The sequence below is a fragment of the Echinococcus granulosus genome (assembly GCF_000524195.1).
Source record: "Echinococcus granulosus chromosome Unknown EG_S00048, whole genome shotgun sequence".
Taxonomy (NCBI): Eukaryota; Metazoa; Platyhelminthes; class Cestoda; order Cyclophyllidea; family Taeniidae; genus Echinococcus; species Echinococcus granulosus.
In genome coordinates this window covers 446096-469277 of record NW_020170428.1, presented here as the reverse complement: position 1 = coordinate 469277, position 23182 = coordinate 446096, and the positions used below count along the sequence as shown (strand labels likewise).

Sequence of the window (23182 nt, the reverse complement as noted above, 5' to 3'; positions counted from 1 at the left end):
CATCTATCCATCCATCCATTCATCCATCCATCCTGTATACATCTATCCATCCATCCATTCATCCATCCATCCTGTATACATCTATCCATCCATCCATTCATCCATCCATCCTGTATACATCTATCCATCCATCCATTCATCCATCCATCCTGTATACATCTATCCATCCATCCATTCATCCATCCATTTTGTATCCATCGATCTATCCATCCTCTGTCCATTCGTCGACAGGTCACCTTCAGGCTTCGCACGCCGAACGAGTGAATAAATCGAATTCATTTTAATCAACTAACTTTTTTGCTTATTTTCAATGAAATACTTTCAAAGTTAATAGATTTCCGCTTAAATTATTGTCAATTTGAATTTCCTTTTTAACACTGTTTTTTTCTTCTGTTTTAGCTTCTCGTCTGCCTCATTTTTGCAATTTTCTTTTGGGCTCTTGTCGCTTGTCTGCTAACTTATCCTATAATGAGCGGAGCCCTGCTCTTGTACAGAGATGCCGGGCCCGCGCGCTCACTCACCATAGAGGAGCCACTAGGCCGTATGGTTCGCCAAGATGAGGGAGGTTTTGGTGTAACCGTGGCACCTCGTCTTTCACGAGTCGGTGGTCTGGACATCAATCCCTCGGAGGTTATTGCCAACTTTTTTACCTGCGATCCCACCAAGGTTGATCTCTCATATTATGGTGAGTGTGAAAAATAATCGCCAGTAAACTTTGTACGAGGAAGGACTTTTGTTTAAATGAATTTTTGGGGTGATTGGTAGGACTCTATAAGTCGGACGGGAAACCAATGATGCTCGATTCAACCGATCTAGTTGCGAGATTGCGAAACCCCCTCATTTTCGTGTGTGTCGCCTACCTTGGAGCGATTACAATTTTTCTCTCTTACGTAAGTTTTTTTGCTTAATTTTGTTAAGTAGGGCAAATTACCTAACTTTATTAATTGGCCAAAATTGAATTGCCATGTTGCCCAAAAAGTGGAGGTATAGGAAAGTAGCGGATGCTCTGAAACGAAGACGGTTAGCAAAACTGCAAAAACGGAAGTGCCCAGGTAGTTGAGTGTGCGTTTAAACACGTATCGCTTTTACCACTACTTGTTGTTACTTTGCATTAAGACTTTATTGTGCCTCTCTTATAATTCTTACTGTGTTTAAAATGTTTTTTACTAAAACTATTTAAGTAGAAAATTTATTTTACGGCCTTTTTTGTAAGATAATGCTGGGGTGTGCCGTGGCGATGAATTTTGCGCGGTTGAAAGAACTGCGTTACTACGAGCCATCGGTGAACGACGACGAAACCATCCGACTGCGTCATTGAATCCTGTCGACTTCTGGCACCTCAACGTAAACACCCGCCTCCATAACGACCATCCTGCTGCGTCTAGGCTTGTTAGCCGCCCACCAACAGGTTGTACAGGAGACCGCCTTTTCCCTGCCCATATTTCGTCTATTTTTACAGTGCTTCCTGCATGTCATCACCCCACCCCTCATGACGCATAACAAATCAGAATGATTCCTCCACTTGACCAATCAATGTTATCGGTACATTCTTTCATACTCCACCCTCGTTATGTGCGCTACTTTTTCATTCCTTCTAGCAGCAATAGTAGGTTGTGTAAATAAAGTGAAAATTTACATGTTACGCGATCTTAGACACTTGTCTTCAAAGATGGTGAAAAATATTTCCTCTCCCAATACTGTTTTACTAGTAACGGTTAGCTGAATGGAGTCCTCTAATCAACCAGAGAGTTAATCACTTTCTCTTTTAAATACATGGGAGAATGTGAAGAACGACTGACTCTTGGCCTTAAGTAAGCGAAATGTGCGAATAAAGTTTGAGTGAATATGGGGTGTGGGTATGTAAAGAGATGGACTCCACCCGCTTTTCTTTAAATTCGCCCCCTCCAAAGATCCAGTTGGCGGAAATTATTAAATTCGTAGAACCGCGCCTGAGGTAATACTTTGACGAGTTAGTGTTGCGTATCTCTTCCATGGTTGCCCAACTTAGCAGTGCACACTGAAGGCTGTGCCCTATTTATCGCTTCTACGGGGAGGAAAAACTTACTTGCGCATCTTAGTAGGAGTAGACATGCTGATATAACGGTCGGGATTGGAGAAGCGTTCCACCCACTCGCAGAAATGGTCGTCAAAGCTGTAGTCTGGGAACTATCACGGCCGAAGGGCTTTCACGATAGACGAGAAGTTGGATTTCTTATGCATCCAACCTTCATATGTTTTAATGCTGAGCGGTCGAGCTTGTGAAGATTTTTCTACAAGTAGACATCTGAGAATTCATGCTTCATTTCTTGGTTCAAATATACTTTACTGCCACACACCATCCATCATAGAGGCTAAATACAGTTGTCTCCTGTCCTGTTGTATCATAAGAAACAAACAATTAGGTGTAGCAAGTGGCACTAAGCTAAGTCGTCCGCAGGCTCTACGATTTTCCGCGCCAATTTGCTGGGACTCTGCTGCCTGTCTCCTCGCCCTTCTGGCTGTCTAGCGTAAAATTGACTTCTTAACTCTTTTTTTGGCCCACAAAAACTAAAAATGTTAAAAAATTGCGATGTTATAAATGTCACTGACAATATTTGGGGAAAAATGTCCAAAACTGTTGGCTGGATAATGGAGTCTTGGCATTAGAAACAACCGAGGCCTTTAGGTGATAATGACCAGTAAGGCGAACTGAACGTGGTTGCGAGATCCTCAATGTTTCAGGATTTTTTAACGCAAAATGCGAAAAAGAAGACTTCTGGAAAGTCAAAAGTAGGGGGGATTACTAAACCTAGAAATACACTTATCATAACCTACCACATTATCAGTAGGCTCGTATGTCCTCTCAAAATTAACCTAGTGTTGTAGCTGTTAGGGAATCAGGAACTGCATGCATGTATCGCTAAGTGAAATTACTCCTATGTGAGCTATCTGTTGCCACTTTCATTGTGGACGTTTATTTAACTATGCAGGTAAAAAAATGCATAGTATATTTCCTGTGATCACCCCCCCACCGTTTGCAATGACGGTTTAATAATTGCAACAGTGATTCTTTCTTCATCAATAATGACTTAGCTCATCGCCACCTCAAATGATAAATGGGAACAAAGCCAATACTAAGAGAGAGGAATAATGGATTCCCCGACTTACATTCGGAGTTTGTGTGTTAGTGATTTAAGACATTAGGAAAAAGGCAAACAACATGGCGTATACTTTTGCAATTTGCTTAAGTCACGGTAAAAACAATGCTTAGTTTTCGGTGCTAGACTTGAACGTTTTGAAAACGTTCGTTGAGGTGCTCTTGGCTGTACTCAAATGCAATAACATAAATAGTTGATAGTGGTTTGACAAAGCATTCCCTATATAGTCATAAATCCTAAGCTTCTTATTGTAAGAACATTTAAAAATTCTTTGCAGAGACTTTAGAATTTCTAGCTATTTAAATACGCTATTTAGCAGTTGGTCGATGTTCTGCTCCTATTTGTTGCACTTTTAAACCAGCTTTAGGGCCCATGTTTCTACCTACTGGGTATGCACTTATTTACTAGCTAAACTTTGCTTTGACAACCATCGTTGTTTGTCACATTTAGTTGCAAATATTTTATTTCGAACTCAGGATACCCTTTTACAAAGAAGTAAATTTTCCATTTAGTTGAAGTAACGTCTATGTAATTATTGGAATCTTCTGTGAGTGTTTTTAATTCCAGCAGTAACTATTTTCCTAAAGGATTGCAAAAACCTTTAAATCATTTTACTTTTAAAAGACAGGATTGCACCGTATTCGTGGTAGCTTCCGAAGCATTTGTAATTTTAGTAGCAGTCTCATTCAAAAAAATTTTGCCAGATTTATTATCGATCTATTCTTTAATTGTACACATAATTTTGCTTATGACCACATATTTGGCTGATGCTAAGCCGATCATTACTACGGGATGAACTGCGACTTGATAACTATGAAGGGCGAAAAGCATCCCCTTCTGTCACCTCTTCGGGTGTATGATATAGACTTCCCATGGGCGATTTTTGCATGACGAGTCACTGAAGTCCTATAATCTCTCATGAAAAAAGGGCTTCTCTTACAAAACAATCAGCTCTGGCTCGTTACAACTGAACTTTCCTGTTGGGACGTGAATAAAAGATTCACTTATTTACTAGGCTTAAAGCCAAATTCGCTTACTTTATCCGGTGCGCTACAAGTGCATGACATTGTCCCATTAAATTTTTGCTTTTGTGTCCTATGCATGAAGCTTAGAACGACCACAGAATACAAGCTTGCTACTGAATTAACGGCTTCACCGCTGTCTATTTATCACGCCACGGCCCGCTTCAAAACTATAAACTGCTACTGCCAGCGTCACCCATGTGTGATAAATGCATTTTGCCAACTTATTTCAACTGGTAATACCAACTCTTGTGTCACAACTACCCTTTTTAACTTTTATGCAGCAAGTAAAATTGTATGGACAACCATTGATATTTGGTGTTGTGCTGAAACAATCAAGCAGATTGTGCTTTCGCTCAGTGGCATAGCATTCGGACCGTGGCAGTAGCCTTAGCTCTTTTGGGAGCTATTTATGCATTTTCTCCCAGTCTGCTATGACTTCTTGCAACTTTAAGATGGATTCAGAGTGGAACATTAAGAACAAACTAATCAACAAATATTACAGCTAAAATATTGGGGAAATAAGTTGTTGCAGTAAACATAGTTTAAATGACTTTAAACAAGTACAGTGAGAGCTGAAGCATCGCAAACTTAGTTAAATATAGAAATAAAAGTTGCGATATATTCCTAAAGGTTGCATGTCCTGGAGGTTCAAATAATACTTGTCGTGTTGTGTGCTGAAGATGCCTTGGAGACTAAAGAAGACGCAGTACTCAGGTGAAATATGTATTATCAGCACACAGGTGGGCTGATAAGGGTTAGTGTCATAATCCGGAGGTCATGCAACAAGGTGGATGTAACCTCGCAGAGCCTTAAGTGATTTTGAAACCAGGACGAAAAGTTAGACAAACAATCAAAGTATTTCATAGCTCCCACTCCCTTTGAGCAACGTCTCTGGCGCTCGCCTTGGTCAGCCTTCCGCGTCGGCCATCACAGTGCAGTCGGTGCTTTGGGTATTACATCCGCGAACTAACCACACCAGTCTTCGAATTTGCGTGCAGCTAAGAAGATATCTGCCCACGACTTCACCATTCTCTCTTGACAATTCCACTAACTTAAGCTCCGTCCTGTTTGGAAAATGTCCAGGTCATCATGCATGATCATCGCCAGTCGTAAGAACACTGGCCAAAAATCAGAGTCACGTGACAAAGGACGAGGGTTAGCATAGTTTCGTGGGGGTAGAATTTTGCACCTATTCTTCTTTGCCACATTTTTCTTATTCCAGTGGTACCCACCCATATCTATCTCGATGGAGAAGTAGAGGGATTATCGAATCTGAGGCATCTAAACCCACACAAAGCGCTAATCTGCGTATGTTTCAAAAACAAGTGTTTCAAAGTCAATAATGTAATACTTATATTGTTTTAATATAGCTTTCATAGAGGAGGCAAGGTTACAAATCGAATCTGATGACAGAGTCGGCGTCTCTCAAGCCTAGAGCGATTGCGGGTCCTCCCCGCGCTAAACTTTGTATTTGTTCTCCCGATTCACTTCCCTCTATTTGTTCTAAGGGTACGAGGAACAGGGATGAGGAGAACTAAGAGCCTCGCGCTACAATAAGCCACGCATTACCAATTTCTAGAGGAGCAATGACACCCAAGGGGTGACTAATAAAATCCAGCAGTGGCGAAAAGAAATAACTTCACTTGAGTTGCAAATAAAAGCAAAGCACATGTAAATGCAGTAGCAATTAAGGAAAGAAGCAGAAATTCTCCAGTCTTTCTACAAACGGGACTCCAAAGAAGTGGGCAGGACTTTAAAGCCTCATACACGGCGAACTAATAGACTAAACAGTTTCTGTAGAGAGGATGAGGTCGTGCTATTGCCGTGGCAACCTAAGGATTTTCAACATAAACTTTCAATGGAAGAGATCAAGAAGTGGCGTAGGGGGCTACGCTTATACAAATGTGCGCGAGATAACAATGAAGACAATATGGGTGGATCAGATAAATTTTAATTTAGTAAAAGATTAGAACTGGAGTTGCTCCTTGATTACATTCCATTAAACTTAAAAAAGAAACAATAATATCGCGTACAATTCCAAATCGGAATTCGTTAAATCCTCATACTTGTTCAATTAAATAATCCTAGTTAATCAATTCAGTCTTTAATTGTTTACCTGGCAAATTTTTTTTTTGAAAAACTACTGTTGTAGTTTAGCTTGAATAGAGGAGTGCGAGTCTGAATGCGGCGCGCCCTTTAAAGTGTCTCGCAAATAATTGGGAAGTGGGTGGGAAACGAAGGGTTCCATTTTACTCAATAATTTAGTAAAATAAAAGAGAATGGACATAAGTTTAAAGAAAGAAATATGTCGATGGAACATTTGTTTGTGGTAAGTAAACTAAATCTAACGAGAATTAGGATCATTTGCGCATTTAACCATCTGTTCTCAAGGCAAGGGATGTCACTGAATGCTCTCCCACCCTTTGTGTGGGAAAAGAGTGGCTACTATGGGCTTTCGAAACTGTTACCTTAGATGGCGTTTCCGCCTAAGTATTGCTCCCCACTTTTCCCCCTCCGTTGCTGTCAGAAGCTCTACCAATTCCAAAAAGAGGCGTCATCCACCGCGTGGAGGGAGGTGAGGCGGCGTCTCCCTCACATCTGAAATCGTGCATCTTCATAGGGGGAAGTGTAGAGTTTGAAGCCCTGCACTGTCATCGAAGGCTGGAACTTCTTTCCAACCGGTTAATGCTTGCCCAACTCTTCCTGATGATGCTGCTGGGACTTCCCACGGTTTTGCAGAAATAAGGTTTTAAAATAGGCAGAATGCCACGGAGGATGCACTAAGTGGTACCGTGCCAAGAGAATGCAAGCAAACAAGTCATTTTATCGAGATCTGCCGAAAATCGTGTAAATTCTTCTCTTTTTACAGAATGAGGTGGAACTTTGCGCTGTGCAATTTGACTACTGCTGCCAAATTCTTTCGAGGATTGTCCGCCCAACCTCTTATTGAGTCAATTCAACCGGTTTGAAGGAATCAGGTTTCGAATATATTTTGGCACCTTGAGAAGGCCACTCTGATTGGTTGGCTTGTTTTCATTGGGTCATATAATTGCGCCAAAATCGATTTAGTGATAAAGTAAATAAAAAGGGAAGATTAAGACTTACTTTTGATTAAATATGAGTCAGTCTAAATTGATTTAACAAAAGTGAAGTTTTTCACTAAGTAGTCAAGGAAATGAAGAAAGATTGTTGACTTTGCCTTGAGCCTGAGATTTGAGGATCGTATAAGCGAGGGAACGGCAATTTTTGTGCACCCGCAGACGTGCAAAGAGCTCAGCAACGTGGTGGAGTTTTGGTAACTGGCCCGCGAAAAAAGTGAGCATAGCCAACTTGCTCCCTAATTACAAACCTCTACATCTTCCGTCCTCAACAAATCACCAGCGTAACTAAGACAAAGCACCCACAATTCTCTTCTATTACTTAATAAAACCATGCAAATGGAAAGGTGACTTTGATAATGAACTGACGAAAAGAGAATTGCAAATTACTTTGTTAGGCGTGGCCTCACAATTCCCGCCTGCCAGGTGGTTCCACCGCCGCTCAATTTAGCATAAACCCTGGCGGGGTGATATTCCTTCACAGGAGCGGCGTGCCAGTCATGAATAAATCAAGTCCAGTACGCCGTCTTGTGTTATCCCGCAAGCATAGGAATGTAAATTCCTTCTCAATTGCTGATTGGTTAAATGTGACGGTTTTCCAAAATGTGGAATTACTTTCACACAAACTTTCCAGTTACGCCGCGTTGTATGACACCGAGGAAAATAACCTCGACCCCTCTAATTGCTTAATCTTCTGCAAGTGAATAAGCGCGTCTGTAATGCACCACACACACACGAAGGAAGCGGAGTGTTCTGGGGATTCAGTGGTGGTAATCTCAGAAGTGTGGCATGGACAGTGAGATAAAGTATTGTCCCATATGTTTAACGAATGCTCAAACCACTTTCCTTCACACATCATTCGGCCAGCAGTGCCTTCTTAATGTCACATTTTAAAGGCGTCTAGAACTTTTAACCTGGGCTGCAATTTCTATTATGACTACTGTAAGATAGCTTAAATCCCAGTTATTGAATTTAACCAAAGATCTATAGCAGAGCAGTCCAAGGAATAGGGCTTCAAGGCATCATTAAGTGAAGGCATTTCCTGTAAATGATTAAATCCGCAGAGATTCAAGGTTGAAAGTTTACAGAACCAGCGTCAACACTTGGCAATGAATAGGCAGTTCTTAGCCTAAACATGGCAGAGCAACGAGCCCCAAAATTGAAAACCTGCCTCAAGCCTACTAGATCTGCAAGTGCTCAACGCATAGATGTTGACCTCTTCACGAACAGCACTTCGATGGATCATTACGTGAACGAGAACGTAGAACTGTAACCCACGACCATCTACTTGTGGACTACGAGCTCAGACAGTAAAGTGATGAACTGGTCAGACATTGGAAAGGTGTAGGCGATTTGGATGGCTTCCAACCTGCAAAAATTTTTAACGTGAGCATTCAGCACTTGAATGACCTGCTTGAGGGACAACGAGGTGTTGTATAGTTGCACAGAACAAAAATCTTTTAAGAACACTGACATACCCTTAAGAATTTTAATAGGCTAGTGAAATTCAATCAGCCCACATTAAGCAAATGTTGCCCTCAGTAAAAGCATTTAGGACTTTCTAAAGCAAACGAGAATCTACCTTCATTCTGCAAGCCAACTCAGCCTCTGTAATCGAGCATCAGTAATGAAATGTCCCAGGTTATACTTAAAATGGATCAGGAGTATTGACGAATATTTCTAGACAAAAGATTTGGTAGATAAATAAAGTGACCGTTTTAATTTAAAAAGTAACTTTATTTAATCAGTGGAATTCAAGGAAAATTTTCAGCAATCTTAGTAACGGGGTTTATTTATGTAAAAGTTTTGTATAATGAATTAATTTGACACCTAAACTGCCCGTCGATCCGCCAAAGCATTACTCATTCTTATATGCAAAAATAGAGTTTAACTCCGTTTTTTGTCAAAATTTGGGTGTGTTATAATTTTTATTCACTATTTGTTTTACAGGCTGTCATAGTTGACAATGAAACCGTTCCTCTTTCGAAATTACCGGGAACAAATGTGATTCCTCTGCGTGTTAAATAACAAATCTTCTAAAAGTGCTCCTTATTGCACATTATGATGTTCTTTAAGATTTATTTGTGATGCCAGAGAGTTGTAAATTTGTTTTTGTTTACTAAATGTAGGAAAAATTAGAGCGTTGGTGAAGAAGGGCTTCGTACGTCGGTTCTGACGTAAATATCCACCTTCATCGAGCGCTTTAACCTTGTTTACGTAAAAAGGATAAAAAATGACAAGTCCAGCGTTGCCATCTGTTGATGTGCTATTTTACATCCTTTTAGAAAAATTGGCCAAGTAATACTTACAAAATTGGTTGGTAAACTGTACCACTTTCAGTTAGATCTTAGTAAAATTCCGCTCCTTGGGAGACGCAACGTTTTGACACTGGTGAAACAGACAACATCGTCTTCTCAGTGCAAACTCGTCGTTCTCTTCATTCCTGTCTCCTGGTTTTCAACAATTTGTACGATTCTCGTGACGCCCGAGGTAGCGAGTGTAATCATGGGGAGGGGCAAGGATAATGGTCAAAGGAAAAAAGAGATGTTTGAAGGAAAATGATGTTGATTTTACACTGTTAAGTCTCCTCTCACCTTCCCGTCCTCTTCTGCATCTTGTTGTAATGGAGTTCCTTCCATCCCAGTGGCCTCCCAGCCCTTCTCTCTGTTCAGGTATATTCTGCCTTTGTTGTGAACAACTCTGCATTTTTAGACTACTCAGGGATTGATCATCAGTCACGTCCAACTTTACGGAAGAATGAAGTATGGGGAGTAAAAATTGCCTCTTCACTAACTTGAATGCAAAAAAGTCCATCCTGCAATTTTTGCGGTTTATTTATATCATCGTCGTAACTGGGTGATGTTTGGACATTCCGTTTTATCAGATGCACCAACATCCAGCCATAACCATCTTCCGTCCCATCCCCTGGTTCTAGCAAACTTTACTTTCCGATGTGACCGTGTGAAGTCCCTTATGCTTTAATCTAAGAAAAGGTGCCAACCGCTTGGTCAAACATCATCCGGGAACAAAAGTGATGGTGATATCTACTACTTTAAATGCAAATCCCTTGATGGCCAAGTTTTGTGCAATATGGCAGCAAGTAAGGAGTCACGCACTGCCTTCTTATTGGGTGGTTGTCTAATTCTAGTTCTAGATGGCGAAGAGACTCATGCGCATCCTTGAATTCCATGCAGCAGACACATCTCCTCCAGGAAATAAAGGATTGCGTTTCCACTGCAACGCACACACATGTGAAGAAGGCACACAGTATTTCGGGGATGAGCGTGGAAAGGATCGAAGCACAGTGCATCATTCAGGAACAGGCAATACCACATCCCCTCGTCTAAAGTCATTTCTCATCGCGGGTGGGTGAGTCAGGAAACAAATCAAGGCGACGTCTCTGTGTGACTTGAAAGCGATTTAGAACAGACCGCCAATCTTAGCATTTACGACTTCCCCTTTCCATGTCATAAAGGTGCAAACGAATGGTAAGACTACATTTAGCCGTGCAAAGCGAGTTGCTTAAAGCTCTCTTTTGGGGTGTCACTGAGGGTGGGTGTACCCTCCCTCCTGGGAGACAAAAGATGTCGGGTATCTTTCATAGCGATGTCACAAATGTGGCACCCGATGCACATAGGGGAAAATTGTAAAGTTTCCAATTTCCGATAGTCGCTTAACTAGTGACAATTCACTTCAACGTTGAAGACCGTCTCACTGACGATGGGAGAATAAGTGCCAAACAAAACACCGGCACATTACTCGACCGGTCACATCATGTAGGGGAGACGGGTGGGTAGATCACCAACTCCGAAGCAATATCCAAAAACGTGGAGTCGCTTCTGACTTTTACAAATACCGAGATTATTATCGCCTTTTTGGAAAATAGCACATATTTTTCACTTATCTTTAAAAGAGAAAACTTCTGGATTTCGCCGAATTCTTCAATTAAGAGCGGAATCTATGGGACAAATTTAAAAAAGAATCCACAAGTCCAATTTCATTCTTAGCGAGCGTTGCCAACACTATTTTCATTGAAATTATTTAAAAGAGGTGGTTTATTACAGCTAATAATAATAAACCTTTTTGAATTTTCAGTTTTAATTTAGCATTCGATGGGATGATAAAAGTGGTAAATAATGAATTTATTCGTGGGCTATCAAATACGACGTAGCATCTAATCCATAGTTTTTATTCGTAAAAATAAAACACTAGAGCGTTTTGGTTCAAATAAAAGAGAAAATTTGTTTTAGTTTGTCCATTTAAAGCGCAGTCAAATGAGCTTGCTACTTGAAGTTCGTTATTTTGGCCTAATTTTGATTTAGACATTTTGGCCTCTAAACAGCCTCACAGGATATAATTTTACAGATTGTCTACCGGTGGTCTTAATAGTCATCCTTTTATCAAGAAAAAACGGTGTTTGTAGATGCCTCAGCCTGGTATTGCCACTTCTCCCATGTCGAATGCCGGGGGGGGGAGGGGGCGGGACACAGCAAGCCGCTGGACGGTATTCTACATCGGACATACACTGCATACCAATCTTATTGCATGGAAACATCTCTCATTTCCCCAAAACTCACCCATGAGTCACTGGATTTATGGCAAATTTAGAAGTTTAGTTGGAAATTTGGCCAGCAATCATGCCACATTTTCCTCCGGGCAACCGGCCCATTGGCACTTTGAGCCTGCCTCTAGCGAATAAATTAAAAATTAGCCGAGTAATGTTTCAAACACATAGCTTATCTTTTTTTGACTTGATTGACAACGGCGGGCACATCCAGTTAGTGTAGATATACCAACCAGTAGATGATGTTGAAGAGGAGGAAACAGAGTGGATACACAATTGCAGACACCCGATCCAGACATCTGGCAGTCAGGCAGTAGATCCTCGCACGGCTTGACAACCGCACTGACACCCATTTTCGTGCTTTTCGTCTATTTAAGGCTTCATTTTCTGCATGACCTACTACTGAGAGGTCAGTGGAGAGAAGTCTTCCTCTTTCGCGTAATTTAGCCTCCTTTCTGGCGGCTGTGTTGACAAAAGAAAATTCTAACAGAGCTCCAACCACAAAAGAAAAACAGGTAAAAAACCATATATCAATTGCTTTGATGTAGGAAACTCTGGGGAGTTGGGACAATACGGCAGCGCTTTGAGTGATTAAGGAGAGGACGGTTAGCAGACCAAGCGAGGTTCTAGCAGCTGTCGCCTCAAAGTCAATGAGGAATGACATCCACGCGATTAGCACCACCAGTAGGGACGGCAAGTAGGCATAGATGAGGTAGAAGCCAAATTTACGACTCAACTGAAATGCCACATTCAGACAGGTGAAACTGCCGGTTGTTTTGTAATTCCGATCGCAGTAGGTACAGGTGTGGTTGATTACGATGAATTCATTTAATTGACTATCTTCAAGTTGAACGGCTGCATTCAGCACCGGTCCGCTGCGTTTGCGCCCACTCCTATCATATCCACCCTCATTCCACCATCGAAATTCCAAATCACGCGTTGAATAGCCATAACTTCCAACGTTGGCCGAGCAGTATTGTGTATCCATAGGAAAATCCCACAACTGCATATGACAGAACAGCCCGAGTGTCAATTTTTGACTATAAGTTATCATACCGTTGGAGGTGATCCAGGCCAGGGTATTGGGTGTGGTGAGAGAGTGTGGGGTGGAGGACTTGGAATTGCGGAAGAAAAGATCGGGCAACCAAATATCACGCATGTGGAGGTGTATTGGCACCTCACTGTAGTTGTAACGATCGGCAACATCCAGACGTGGATCATACCAACGTTGGCGGAGAAGAAAATCTAACCTAAAATCCATGTCAACAATATTCACAGCACTGATTGCATTAATAAAGAAGTTTATCTCCACAAAAACCGTATCTGTTGTGGTATTGTCGGCTTCACAATGGCGTCGTGGTTTCGGTCGTTCATAACGTGAGTAATTGGTGAAGAGCCTTTTGATAATTGCGTCCAAATTGTCGCAATTGTCAGCGACAACACCCTCAAGACAGTAATCTCCAAGACCTGGTGAGGTAGCAAGCAGAGTTAGGAGAAGATGAAGCAACATTTTCTGGAAAGAAAAAAGGGTGATAATCACTTTGGAGGTATGTGTGGAATGATTACTTCTAACGGGTGAATTGAGAGCTACAAGTTGTGAGGGTTGCAGTTTTGCGTCCAGAGGATACAAGAAAAGAGGAGGAAATTGATGGTCCCTAGGCTAGAGTAGTGTCGTGGTGTGAGGATGAAGTGCAGGTTGGATTGCGGAATAATTAATTATTCAGAGTAAAGAGTATCAAAGCCACTTTTCATTGCACCTTAGCCAGACCTGAGGCGGTCCCTCGGCGACGTGACAGACGGTTAGAGGAAACTGACAGTTGAGTACCTATTGTCAAGTGTTAACACAAGTCATCTGTACAGCTTTCATTTCTCAGTTAATGTAAGTGCGAATTAATTAATACAAAAGCATGGTCTATGCTTAGCATTCATACAAGCACACTTCTCCACCATGAGAAGCGGAAGGCTTTCCACAGAGCGGATCAACGTACTCCTGTTTTTTTCATATCGCAAATCTTAAGCACTTGGAAACGACCAAAACTGCAGTCACAAGACAAACTGGTTCAAGCCTTATTTGCAAGATACAACAGACATTTTGGACTGGCAGCGACCAAAGAAGACAGCCGCCCCGACACATTGCCCTTGCCTTCAAAAGGGTTTTATGATGCACGCCTGTAAATAATCGTGAACTGCATGTCTTTAGTGTGCACAACTGTTTTTACCAAAACCTACCAAAAAGCGAAGGCATGGCTTTGTTATTATGCTTTTGGATGGGTTTTTAATAAAAACACTGCATGTTTTTTAAGCACACTCTAAATTCCAACCATAACCGTTAACTTGGAATTGATCTAGAAAACTGAGGGCAGTTATTTCCGTTCAAAGGTGAGGTAACATTTTGACAGGAGGATTGAAATTGTTAAGTGGAGAATAAAAAGGAGGCATTCCTAACTTTGTACATTGCAGGAAATTTGGACATTTCAAAATTTTTTAAAGCAAGTTATTTTTAGTATTGAAGGTGAATTTCACCGTTAAAAGCCAAAAAAGCTTTTCTGCGACTTTGGTCTTTTCACAATTGTGTTAGATCCGACCGACATGTAGATGAAACATTTTATTCTGAAGCTGCTACCTTACTAAAAAAGGAAAAAAAATGTAGGTATAAAATCGCTTACAAAACGTAAAAAAGTTGTAAATATAAAAAAACGTAGGCAACAAACTGAGTTATCTTTTAAGATATGACATGTTGGAGGCGCATTCTTTGTGGAAGTAGCTTATTTGAACCTTGTTTAAACTTGTTAAAATGATTTGTACTACTACGACCCAGCTTTCAAGAAGTCAACGTTATTGTAGCGTCAGAGAAGTCGCCTAGAAATACTGATTTAAGACAGGAGACTAGGAATTTCTTGATTTTTCCCTGTAAAAGGATGCAACCAATCCACTTTTTTCCAATAAAAAAACGGTGTTAGTGCTTGCTTGGGTAGCTCTCAATACGGTAAATTAAATGGTGCATAATCCGATGGTGTTGTGCAAAAACGGATTAATTGGGATGCTGGTTTTGAGAACATTGTGGATAGAAAAGAGCTTACCCTGGCCCGCGCAATTCATGATATGGAACTGGTTTCACTATTATCACGGTTAATCCCAAGGTCACGCCTTGGCATTGGCCAATCAGACGGCCACCTACTTATTGTCGGATCTGGAAGACCAAATGATGAGTGAAAACAAAAAGGAAATCCACTTTGATGCATGGACTAATATTCATTAGGGACGGGGTCACCTGGGATATCATCTTGCCCAATTAGCACGTGGCAAAGCTACGTTGATAAGATCTTGAGGGGGAGAGGCGGGATGAGGGGTGGGGGGATTGGGAAGTGTCTTTGACATCTTCTCTTTCTTGCAAAAGATATGATAGTTGCTATTGTCACTCCAAGTTGATTGGCTTGTCAATCAAAAGAGTCTGATTGAAATTCTGCAATAAATTATGGATGGGAAATTTGGAAGGGAGGAAGCAAGCCCTCCCATGTTGCAAACTTTCCCAAATACTTTTGGATTAATGGCAGGATAGCAGTAAAGAAGCAATGAGTGTCAAAGTTGGGATGATTTGAGGACATTTTTGGGCACATTTTAATTTATATAACAGGTAATTTTTCTGAAAAAAGGGAATTGGATCAAAGAGAAGCTTCATCCCCGGAGATATTACTGCCCTAAAGTTGCAGTGATGACCGGTGGTCGAAATGATCCAACCTGGTTTGCGTTACGGATAGTCAGGTTCCCGAATCACTTAAAAGGAACGTACTGCTCAAATTTAAGTGCCTCCAATAACTACACTCGGGTGCTGGTGATTCCTTATTACCAAAGGGGCAGCCACTGTCATTGACAGGAGTCAACACCCTTGAGGCTATCAAAGCATTGCCCTTTACTTTCTCCACGCATGTTGTAGAAGGTTTCATTGAGACACATGAAAGCTGCATCAAACAGATTGTCCCACAAGGTGGAAAACCCAGGCCTAGCCACCTCCGTGTAGATGGCTGAGGCAGTACCTTTGTCCCACCCCTTTCACCTTCTTCAAAACTTATTGCCTGTCACTTGATGTCAATGTATGGAAGTGAAACTCATTTACAAATACAACTTTTTCTTTCAAGATGACGTCACTGCAATCGAGTTGTTTAAATGTATGTCTCTGGGTGTCATGGCGCACGCCGCCACTTTAGCGACTCTACGACCACTAAGTCAGCCTTACTGTACGCTAATGACACAACTTCTTCCCTTGATGATTTGGGACTAAAACTGAACCACAGAGACTGCTAGTCTTGCATCTATGACTGTGGACTAGGTCTTAACGTTACACGAACGCACCTGCAAAAGCTCCTCAATGGAAGGGTCAAAGTGGCATCTGTCTTTGCTATTAACACCATCTCTTGATCTAGGAAAAAAAGCTGTTCTAAAATGAGATAATGTCAGACTTTTGTAATCTGAGAAAGTTTGTTTTAGGGTATTTTACAGCAAAATACTATCTTCACGTCTCTACAAGTCAATTGAAGGCTGGATAGACAACCGGAGGGTACTGAAAGAGGATCAAAGTGGTACAGAGGAATAGCAGCTACTTTAAAATTTTGTGAATGTCCGTTTAAAAGCCTCGTCTAGGATTAGACACTTCGAAGCCAGAGAACTATAATACTTTGGTTATTTGTTTAACTGTTCATTTCGGTTTTGCACTTCCTATGGGCGACTGGGCTTTGGGCTATACCAGCGGTCCTCAAGCCCTTCTGTGCGTCGGCAATACATATTCTGCCTCGGCAGTATTCCTTCTGTCGACTTTTGGGAGAACACGGGGCGCTACACTGGCGGCAGCGAAAACCGATCCCAATCCCGAAGGACAACCACCCCTATTTCTACCATTGAATGCCTAACTATTAGCGTGGCAAAAGAAATGCATATGCTGGGGATGTTAGAATGTCAAATGACCCCGAACAGAATGGTGGAAATTATATCTGCCCTCATCAAATACCCCAGTTCCGTTTTATATAGGAATGCCTTTACCAACCGAAGATGTCGATGGAGTGAAGCACGGCACAGTCCCCCTCTCCTTTTGAAGTTTCGTCAAGGCGTTCCCGTTCGTCAACCTCCCGCGTTGGCCATCACAACGTAGTTGGTGCTGTAAGGAAAAGCATCCACCAACTATCCGCACCAGTCTTGGAATTTGATGTTACAGACAAGATGTCTAACTGTAACGTCACTGATTCCTTTTATCCTGTTTAAGAACAGGATACTGGATGAGGTTTGGCGCCCAGTTCGTCTTGCCACTTTATTTGCACTTCAGTGTTGCCCAAGTGCTTATCTCCTCGGGTTCTGTGCAGCTAGTAGGGAGGTGAAGGCGGCATCGCGTGTTTACTTTCTTAATATCTTCAAACAGACACAACAAGCAGTTCTGTAATTACCTTTTTAGATGGTTCATGGCAAGTGTCACTTAAGCTGTAATAGCATACCCAAGGAAAAGGGGACCGGTGAATTCGCCAAAGATGGAGTTTGATTTTTAGTTCTCCTGTTAAGAAGCATTATTTTTATCCCATCTGCAAGCTAAAAAACTTCTTCCGTCAAGCTATAATTCATCCCTAGCAGTAAAAAATGAGTGCAAAACTTATGCTGTTTAAATTGGCCTGTTTAGGGAGGAAGTGAGCAACCGACTTGAACCTCGTGATAGAGGGATGGTCAGAATCCCCCGAAGTAGGGAAGAGCTCTGTATCCTGATCTTTTAACCTGCGTCGTTTCCCTTTAACACTAACAGACACGTACCAATCAAATCAGTCTCGTCGATTAAAGAGTAAGAAGGCCAGAGAAGAGGCGATAAACGAGGAACGTGCTACTCTGATAGCAGCGCCGGTGGACCTTCCCCTTTTTATGAAAAGTGGTTCAAAACCGCATAATTTAAAGCCTTTTTCTATCCTCAATGCCACACAATGCCCTCAATCATCCTTGCCATCCCCAAGATTTGTTTTTGGCTGCAATAGACGCTGGCGTTGCCCATGACAGTGACATCAGTCAATACTGCGACACCTAAGCTCAACTCGTCATTGATCAAGAGGATGGTAAGGAATGCTCCAGAAACCTTCAACATCTACCAGAACGTGGCTTCCAAGGCTCACCTCCAAGCAAAGTCGCTAACTACATAACTGTCCGGTTGAGACATGGAGTCCAAACACCCTCTCTGGTTCAGAACCTCCGCAACATTAAAACCAACTCGCTCAGCCAACTGGTCAGTCCATGCGGCCTCTGTGCTGTACCTTATGGCCAGATGAGCCTTCCCCTATTCCATCCTTTAAGCTAGAAGGACTTCCATGGCGTTTCCTTCTGGACTTGGGCGCAGCTAAATCAGTGGTATATCTTCAGGTTTTCTTAACCCTTTGACACAAGATTTGAATTAATTCTCCTTCTACAAGTTTACGTACAGCAGAGGGAAGGGATGGAAGAGGAGACGTCGTTAATGGTCCGTATGATTGGGACGTGATTCCTAGTGCCGAGTTTTATGTAACGCCAAAGCTGTCTTAAGTTTTGCGGAAGGCGTCTTTTCAACTTAACGAGGCACTGAAGTCAACGCAGGTGTTTCGCTACCGAAAGAAGACGCAGATGACATCTGCAGCGCTCTTTTTGGAGCTGCGGCCGACCCCACGAGCACTTTAGTTGACCTTTGCGCACAGCTGACTCACGTTTCTGATGACAACGATAGATGCCGGCGAAACCAGACCCATCTAGCAACCCTCCAGACGGATTTCACCTCCTTTACTAAAATGAGTGATCCGTCTAGCTGAAGGAATGATTCGAGATAAGTTTATTAAACCATCCAAGTCACCACAGGCCTCTCCAGTGGCGCTTGTTAAGTAGAATGACGGTGGCCTACGATTGTGCAACGACCGTAGGAAAATGAAAGGCGTAACTAGGACGAACTCATTCCCAGTACCCATATAAATGATTCGCTGGATTCCCTACACGGGTCAAAGCGGTTCTCCAACCTAGCCTTAAAGTCAGGATACTGGCAAGTGAAAGTGGCGGAAACGGACAGAGAGAAGACAGCTTTTATAATGCCAAACAGATTTTATGAATTCCAGATAATGTTCTTAGAACTCTGTAACGCCACAGCCACCTTTCAAATCATGATAAAAACAACATTAACTGGTTTGTTTGCAAAGCACAGGGTAGTTTATTTCTATGATGATATTGTCTCTAGAATAGATATTGGCGAGCATTATCCATACCTGAAACTGGCATTGGACTATCCGCAGGATGAAGGATTATCCCTGAACTTAAAAAGGTGCTTTTTCTGCAAGGTATCTTCACCTTTCTGGGACATACACTCACCAAAGACAGTATACAACAAATGAGGACATGGCCAAAACCAACTAATCAGACGGAGCTCCGCCGTCTTCTAAGCTTGGCAAACTACTACAGGCGTTTTGTCAACGATTTTGCTAAGATCTGCAGTCGACCACATAAATTAATCGAAAGACAGGCGAAAAAGAATTTCAAGTTGGAGGAAGCGCATGATGAAGCATTTAAAGGACTGAAGCGAATGCTCTACTCCGCACCGATCCTAGCACTGTCCAACTTTGAATCGGACGCTCCACCACTTGTACTGCATACGGACGCTAGCGACATAGACGTAGACGGTGTACTCTCACAAAGGGACAAAGAAGCGAAGGAATAGGTCATCGTCTACTCGAGTTCTAGACTTAGCAAAAGAGATAGAAAAGTGTGGCACAACGTGAGCTTGTTGCTATTAACTCAATGGATAATTATTTTTATTGGCACTACACGATAGCTAGTAAATCCATGGTTAAAACTGATTATCAGGTACTCATCGGGTTAAAAACACTGAAAGAGATCGACCGTTCAGTTACACGCTAATACGAAGAAGTGCAGTAATACGGTTTTACAGTTCATTACAGAAAAGGAAATGTTAAACACTCGATAGCATATTCAAAGACAACTCATAAAGGGAGAATCAGAGGTGGTACTAAAAAGATAATGGACTATTTAATGCTTATGTTGTTTAATTTAGTCCGTTTAGAGAGGAAGCAGGCAACCCACTCTAGCCTCGTGATTGAGAAGTTGTCAGAATCCCTAGAAGCAGGGAAGAGTTCAGTACTCCGATCCCCCTAAACCTGCACCGTTTTCCATTGACTTTAAATCATGAACATGCCTTAATCAAGTCAGCCTCTTTACTTAAAGGGCAGAAAGGCCAAATAGGAGGCGACAAACGAGGAACGCGCCACAACCAGGATGGTTGTCCTTAATGAGAGTATTCGCTTTCCACTGTTACAATTACAGCACTCTGTGACTTAGCTGGAGACAAAAAAGGCGTTATACTCAGAGGCAATAGGTGCAGTTGATATGAAGAAGAGCTGAGGGCTACTTACATGGCTTGGAAGAGGTACAACCACGGATCTCCTAAGTGGTCACTTACCAAAACCAAGAGGAAAAGAAACAATCATTAAATTGAGCATAATATTATGTATTACACTATGTACATTATTTAAACTTAATCGCAATTGTTAATAGGCAAAATCAGCGTTTTGAATCTTGCATGATTTTTAAATAGATTCATATAACTTGCATATTAAAGGAAGGTAAAAAGACAAATGCACCTCTCCAAATCCAGAAACCTGTTTTTTTGTAGATAAACGTGCAGAGGTGCTAAAAGTTTTAAAAATTTTTTACTTTATGACTGTGGGACCGAATGGATATTTGACCACACCTCTTAGTCAACCTTGAAGAGCAGCGCCACAGCTGAAGGGCTTCGGCGTTTCCGTTTACCGTACATGAGTGGCAACATGGAATACTACTATAATAATACCAGTGCTTACTACCCAAATGATGCCTACTATGGTACTCATATTGAGCCTGAAGAAGAGGAAGAATGGGACCGAGAAAGTTACTTGGACCCCATGTGGGAAATTCAACAAAAGAAGGTATGAAACCGGACTAATTATACTCATTACACCAAGACATTCACCGCATGGTGCAACTCTTATTTGCGCAAGGCGAACACAAACATTACTGACATAGAAAATGACTTTCGCGATGGGTTAAAATTGTTACAACTTTTGGAGACTCTCGCTGAAGAGCCATTGCCTAAACCGGACCGAGGAAAAATGCGTTTTCACATGATTACAAATGTTAACAAGGCTCTAAAGTATATTGAAAGCAAGGGTGTTCAACTTGTTTCAATCGGTGCTGAACGTAAGATACCTCTTTTAGGTATTTCTTTTAGAAATTGTTGACGGGAATATTAAAATGACTCTTGGAATGATCTGGACTATCATTTTACGATTCTGCATTCAAGACATCACTGTAGAGGGTAATGCATGTTTTAAGAAATATTCAGAATGTGCGTTTTTCTTCTGCAAAATTTTTGTTTTCAGTTTTGTCTGCATACGTGGCTTTCAATTGAGTGATAAGGCTTGATAAGGCACTAGTTGTTTTCTAAGCGTCACTCCCGTATTTTTCACTTGTTTATTTTTTGTAAAGAACTTCACGCCAAAGAGGGATTACTGCTTTGGTGTCAGCGAAAAACAGCACCCTATAGTAACGTAAATGTTCAAAACTTTCATACGAGGTGGGTTTTCCTCCATTTACTCAAGGTTTTCCCTCTGAATGTTTTAAAAATAAAGAAATACCCCTTTTAAACCTCAGTTGGAAGGATGGACTTGCTTTCTGCGCTCTCATACATCGACATCGTCCGGATCTTATTGACTATGCCAAACTCTCAAAGGTGATTGACATTATTTAATTTTTTTGTAAAAATAAAACAAAAATTACTGATAGGAAAACATCCCATTTTGCAGGAAAATCCGATTCAAAATCTAAATTATGCCTTCGATGTGGCGGAGAAATATCTTGACATTCCCAAGATGTTGGACGCTGAAGGTTCGTTATTTCTTTGCTGTTGTTTCCCCTGCTACCTTTCATGTCAACAATAAAGTCAATCAGATGTTTCTGGAGTCATCTATAATAGAAAACTTTACTCAGGTAGCTTTTTCGACCCTTTACGAGTATAGGGGTGAGTGACGTTTGTCGTTTTGTCGTTGTGGATGTTACACCTTGAATGTATTGGATTATTTTTGAAACAAAATAAAGGTCTCTTTTTTGGTAATAGATATGGTTAATACAATTCGACCGGATGAACGATCTGTTATGACCTATGTTGCTGCTTATTATCATGCATTTGCAAATGCTCACAACGTACGTTCTTAAATTGGTTAAATGTTTTCAGTGAGACCTTTAAGGTTGAGTACCTTTATTTACATCTTAGACTGAATCAGCTGCTAATAAGATAGCAAAAGTTTTGAAGTCCAATCAAGACACGGAAAAATTAATGCAGGAGTACGCCGCTCTGGCCTCGGATCTCCTTAAATGGATTAATAATCAGATCCCCTTCCTAGCGGTACGTTGACCGGTTTCCATTAAAGCCTAGGATACTGTAGGGTTCTTCAGTGTAAATGCGGGTTTATTATTAAAATAAAAAGATTGGTTGATGAATGACGTGAGTAAACCAGAGTCCTACTAGTGGTCATAATATACTCGACCAGTAAATGAAGGTCTACGGAAGGATCTCAATCACCTTAGTGGTACATTTACTCGGTTTTGAACGAATTCACCATTTGTCCTTACGAACAGGGTCTACCGGGCTTAGAGTTCTTAAGAGTAGAGAAATATGCTTAAAAGCGGTGACACAAAATCGACGACTTTCCTTCGTTTGTGCGTCTCACCACCTTGTTTTTATTTTGACTCTATCCAATTGTCTGTCTAGCTTTCCTTCAATTACTAGAGACATAAAGGAGGCCTCATTTTGCTTGCAAATCATAGAACCCGAGTCTTCTAGTGAAATGAGAAACTTGTATCACCGCTAAAATATGAATGTAGCCTCAACAACCTCTCTTTGTAAGATTTTGTGGCTATAGCTGTCCACAAAATTCCTACTTTTGTAGCGTTTGAACATGGTATTTAGTGGGTGGATTTGCTTACCACCGCCACTAATGCAGCCGCTAACCACCATTGAAGCTGTGATATTTTGTCCCAGGAGGGAAAATATAGGCATGAAAGTCGGGTCACGGAGTCAATAAGAAAACTGAAGCCTCGGAGTTTAAATAAACCACATAATAAAATGTCCACCCTTATAGGATAAAACAACGGATGGTACTTTGCCTCATGCCAAAGAAAAGCTTGCTCAATATACGGCCTACGGAGGTTCAGCGAAACCACCACGTGTGGAGGACAAGGCGTTGTTGGAAGCTTTAAATAATACAATCCAAACGCGTCTGAAACTTGCTCACAAACCTGCCTTTATGCCACCGGCAGGGCAGTCGATTG

General features: G+C 41.5%; 5 protein-coding genes across 5 annotated transcripts in view; 4 read left to right on the top strand and 1 right to left on the bottom strand. All coding sequences in view use genetic code 11, as the record gives it.

Annotated features, from left to right (window-relative positions):
- The window catches only part of EGR_05958 (hypothetical protein), a gene marked incomplete at both ends in the record, with an annotated part of 8282 nt that extends 6964 nt beyond the window's left edge, over positions 1-1318 (top strand). The window contains 3 exons of the mRNA XM_024495207.1: positions 400-685; positions 766-890; positions 1214-1318. Of these exons, the coding sequence (XP_024350426.1) occupies positions 400-685; positions 766-890; positions 1214-1318 (516 nt within the window). The remainder of the gene's footprint in view (positions 1-399; positions 686-765; positions 891-1213) is intronic.
- A 9096-nt stretch (positions 1319-10414) lies between these two features.
- On the top strand, positions 10415-11431 carry EGR_05957 (hypothetical protein; the record flags this gene model as incomplete). The annotated part of the gene is made up of 2 exons (XM_024495206.1): positions 10415-10629; positions 11356-11431. 2 exons carry the CDS (start codon positions 10415-10417, stop codon positions 11429-11431), a joined length of 291 nt encoding a protein of 96 aa, XP_024350425.1.
- A 607-nt stretch (positions 11432-12038) lies between these two features.
- EGR_05956 (Glycine receptor subunit alphaZ1) lies at positions 12039-13334 on the bottom strand (the record flags this gene model as incomplete). The annotated part of the gene is made up of 1 exon (XM_024495205.1): positions 12039-13334. One exon carries the CDS (start codon positions 13332-13334, stop codon positions 12039-12041), a length of 1296 nt encoding a protein of 431 aa, XP_024350424.1.
- A 5856-nt stretch (positions 13335-19190) lies between these two features.
- EGR_05955 (Retrovirus-related Pol polyprotein) lies at positions 19191-19517 on the top strand (the record flags this gene model as incomplete). Its single annotated transcript, XM_024495204.1, has 1 exon — positions 19191-19517. The coding sequence occupies one exon, from the start codon at positions 19191-19193 to the stop codon at positions 19515-19517; it is 327 nt and encodes a 108-aa protein (XP_024350423.1).
- Positions 19518-20631: 1114 nt separating this feature from the next.
- Positions 20632-23182, top strand: part of EGR_05954 (Alpha-actinin-2) — a gene marked incomplete at both ends in the record, with an annotated part of 18603 nt that continues 16052 nt past the window's right edge. Inside the window, 9 exons of the mRNA XM_024495203.1 lie at positions 20632-20781; positions 20818-21052; positions 21084-21170; positions 21341-21428; positions 21506-21584; positions 21658-21739; positions 21969-22054; positions 22125-22256; positions 22993-23181. Coding sequence (XP_024350422.1) covers positions 20632-20781; positions 20818-21052; positions 21084-21170; positions 21341-21428; positions 21506-21584; positions 21658-21739; positions 21969-22054; positions 22125-22256; positions 22993-23181 — 1128 coding nt within the window. The remainder of the gene's footprint in view (positions 20782-20817; positions 21053-21083; positions 21171-21340; positions 21429-21505; positions 21585-21657; positions 21740-21968; positions 22055-22124; positions 22257-22992; position 23182) is intronic.